The 2814-nt window shown below is 34.4% G+C and overlaps 1 protein-coding gene across 1 annotated transcript in view; it reads right to left on the minus strand.

Annotated features, from left to right (window-relative positions):
• Positions 1-328: 328 nt before the first annotated feature.
• Positions 329-2814, minus strand: part of LOTGIDRAFT_145414 (hypothetical protein) — a gene marked incomplete at both ends in the record, with an annotated part of 3865 nt that continues 1379 nt past the window's right edge. Inside the window, 3 exons of the mRNA XM_009058106.1 lie at positions 329-468; positions 1011-1169; positions 1996-2197. Coding sequence (XP_009056354.1) covers positions 329-468; positions 1011-1169; positions 1996-2197 — 501 coding nt within the window. The remainder of the gene's footprint in view (positions 469-1010; positions 1170-1995; positions 2198-2814) is intronic.

Genomic DNA, 2814 nt, shown 5'->3' on the forward strand with positions numbered 1-2814 from the left:
TTGTAATAAATATTAACACTATAAGATGGGAATAGAGACTGATTAATCTCTAATATTTTAACAGTGGTATAATGTTGTACTATTATTCTGTTATGCCTATTTTTAGAAACATGTAAGTTCTGAGTTGACTTCAAAGTTGTTGTTAAAAGCAGTAAGGACTATAATAAACAAAAAATAATTGAACTCATTGCACATTCTTCATTTACTAAAATTTAACAACATTTATCACCGTGATCTGATATCACAAAACAACACAAGATACATGTACATCATAATGGCTTTTTGCGTAGTTTTAGTTTTAGTTAGCAATTGTCATTATGTTGTTGCTTCACACAGAGATTGCAACCTTTTTTCTTTCCCATTTATCCGTGTCCAGACAACTTAACATGAATCTAGCAACATCAGTCCGTGGTATAGACCAGCCTCCATTAGACACATATTGGCCCTCTCGTGCCTGTATTTGTTTTTCTGAAAAAAAGAACTACAAAGATATATCTGTGAAACGTTCTCGACAATAAATCTAATGATCTTAAAAACCAACACAACGGCATACCTATAAAACCGTTTCGAAAATATCTCTTATGACAGCATTCACAGCCCGGTTAACTGGGTCAATTTCATTTCTTTTTATGGAACATATTTGGCCCTCGTTAAGACACCAACCTGTTCAATAACCATTACACATCTGTCCTTATCTATTTGCAGAACCTCGTGCATAAGTTCCTCTTTGATAGATATCAGGAATAAGTTGATCTGGATTCTTTTAATTTTCAATGGTGCTAAAATACTTTTGTACAAACTGTGAACTGTGCTACTTATTAACACATTTATACCAAATTAACTGAAACGTTTCCACGACAAAGTTTTAGACTGGTAAAACATTCTTTGATTATTTTCATTAGTTGCCTCCAATGTATTGCCAAACTCTTATTTTGGAGTTCGGATTTCATTGTTCGGTTCGGATAGTTATTATTTGGGAGCACTCACGAAGGTATCTTCTGTTTACTAACCTGTTGAGTTGCCGTTTGATAACGAAGGGGGTCTGACAACAGTGTAATTTATGTCTTGACACTCCGACTCCAAATAATCCTCCATTCTCGCCATATCTGCATATATCGTTTTCAGAAATAGTGACCTTAACAACCAGGACACAAAACGTGGTTCACCATCTTCATCTGCAACAGATAATTTACTTGAACACGATTATAAACATATAACTACCTGTTTCCATGTTGTTATCACAATACTACATTATATATATTATTTATATTTTCACCTTCCAATTTGTGTGTAATATTGAGCAACAATGGCGGCTGTGGCGCCAAGAACGGTATGCTAACTGTTCCAGACACCTGATACAACTTGTCTTTAAGAAATGCTCCCTCATTTGTGATTGATATATTTCCTCACATATTGCTACTGGTTTTTGTAACTTCTGTGATCAGTTTTCTCCCTTGCAATGTTACCATTATATAAATAATATTTTCATCAGTTACCTCCCTTGAACTATAAAAGTTGATCAGTATAATCACTACTAATTTTTTGACCTAATTATATTTTTTAAAGATAAGTACATGTATAACAAGTCTTTATCAAAAAGTCCAGAGTATCAAACAAGGGTAAGTTCATCGTCACCATTATTACGATATATGACAATATTCTTCTGATATCCGTACAGATGCTTAAAAGAAATTTGACAATTTTCGCTTTTCAAGGGAAGTAACCTGTGCGTAAATCACTACAAATAAGTTATAAAAAACAAAAGATTTTCGCTATTAAAAATAGTGTTCAATACATCAATTAAAGAGCCACATAGAAATATTAAAACAGAAATTGTTGTTATTTATGAATGAATGGAGTTTTAAATCCTACTCTGGAGGAGTGCAGAGCTATCTTCTGATAGCTGACTTACTTCAGCCTTCGTTCCTTAAAAAAAACTATATTGTAAAGCAGGATATAGATTTAAAAGATCTAAAGTCAACGAAGATATCTTACGTTTCAATCCCCAGGATGTTAAACACAGAAATCGTTTAACATTTGTTTTTCTCATTGCTGACACTATAACACGGGTTGAACTACTGTATAGCTGCACCTCTTTCATAAAGGTTCCCCTTGCCCCCAGACAAGACATGACAACATCGCAATTCTCCAGCGCTGGTACCATCGTATCTTCCTTTGATATGTCTGTTTTCTCCACCTTAAATACAAAGTATCTTGTATAAAAAATAGTTCATTTAATCGTTAGAAAGTGGGAGAGGTGAGGGGTGTAGGGCAGACCTTTTTAATCGCTTAAAAGTGAGAAGGGGTGTAGAGCCATTTTACCACCTTTTAAAAGTAACCCTTTCTCACGATCTTAGCTCCATAACCGAGAAAAAGCTCATGTAGTGAATGTTTTGGACCCTTGGTTAAAATTAGTACTAACTAACCAGCTGATAAAGCTACTTGGTCTGACAGCACGATGATAAATCGCCGATTCATCAATCATTGATAAAACTGCTGTATCATGTTACTATCTATAGTAAGCCTATATACCTGTATATTAGTATATATACCAATAGGATATGAAGCGTATGAGTGTAAGTTTCGTCTGCTATTCAATATTAGCTATATTAGCTACCTGATACAGTATTAGGCCCTCAAGTATAGGTGATGCTATGTCTTACTAATCTATATTGTCTAGATAGGTTCTTTTTCCTAATTTTCGAAATGATATAGAAGTATTTCGTTCAATCCCTCCTTCCTTTTTTTGACCTGTATCATAGGAAAAAGCGGCTCCAAACTGACATCAGCTACGGTCCCACACCGGTCCCAAAT

The sequence above is a fragment of the Lottia gigantea genome (assembly GCF_000327385.1).
Source record: "Lottia gigantea unplaced genomic scaffold LOTGIsca_320, whole genome shotgun sequence".
Taxonomy (NCBI): domain Eukaryota; kingdom Metazoa; phylum Mollusca; class Gastropoda; family Lottiidae; genus Lottia; species Lottia gigantea.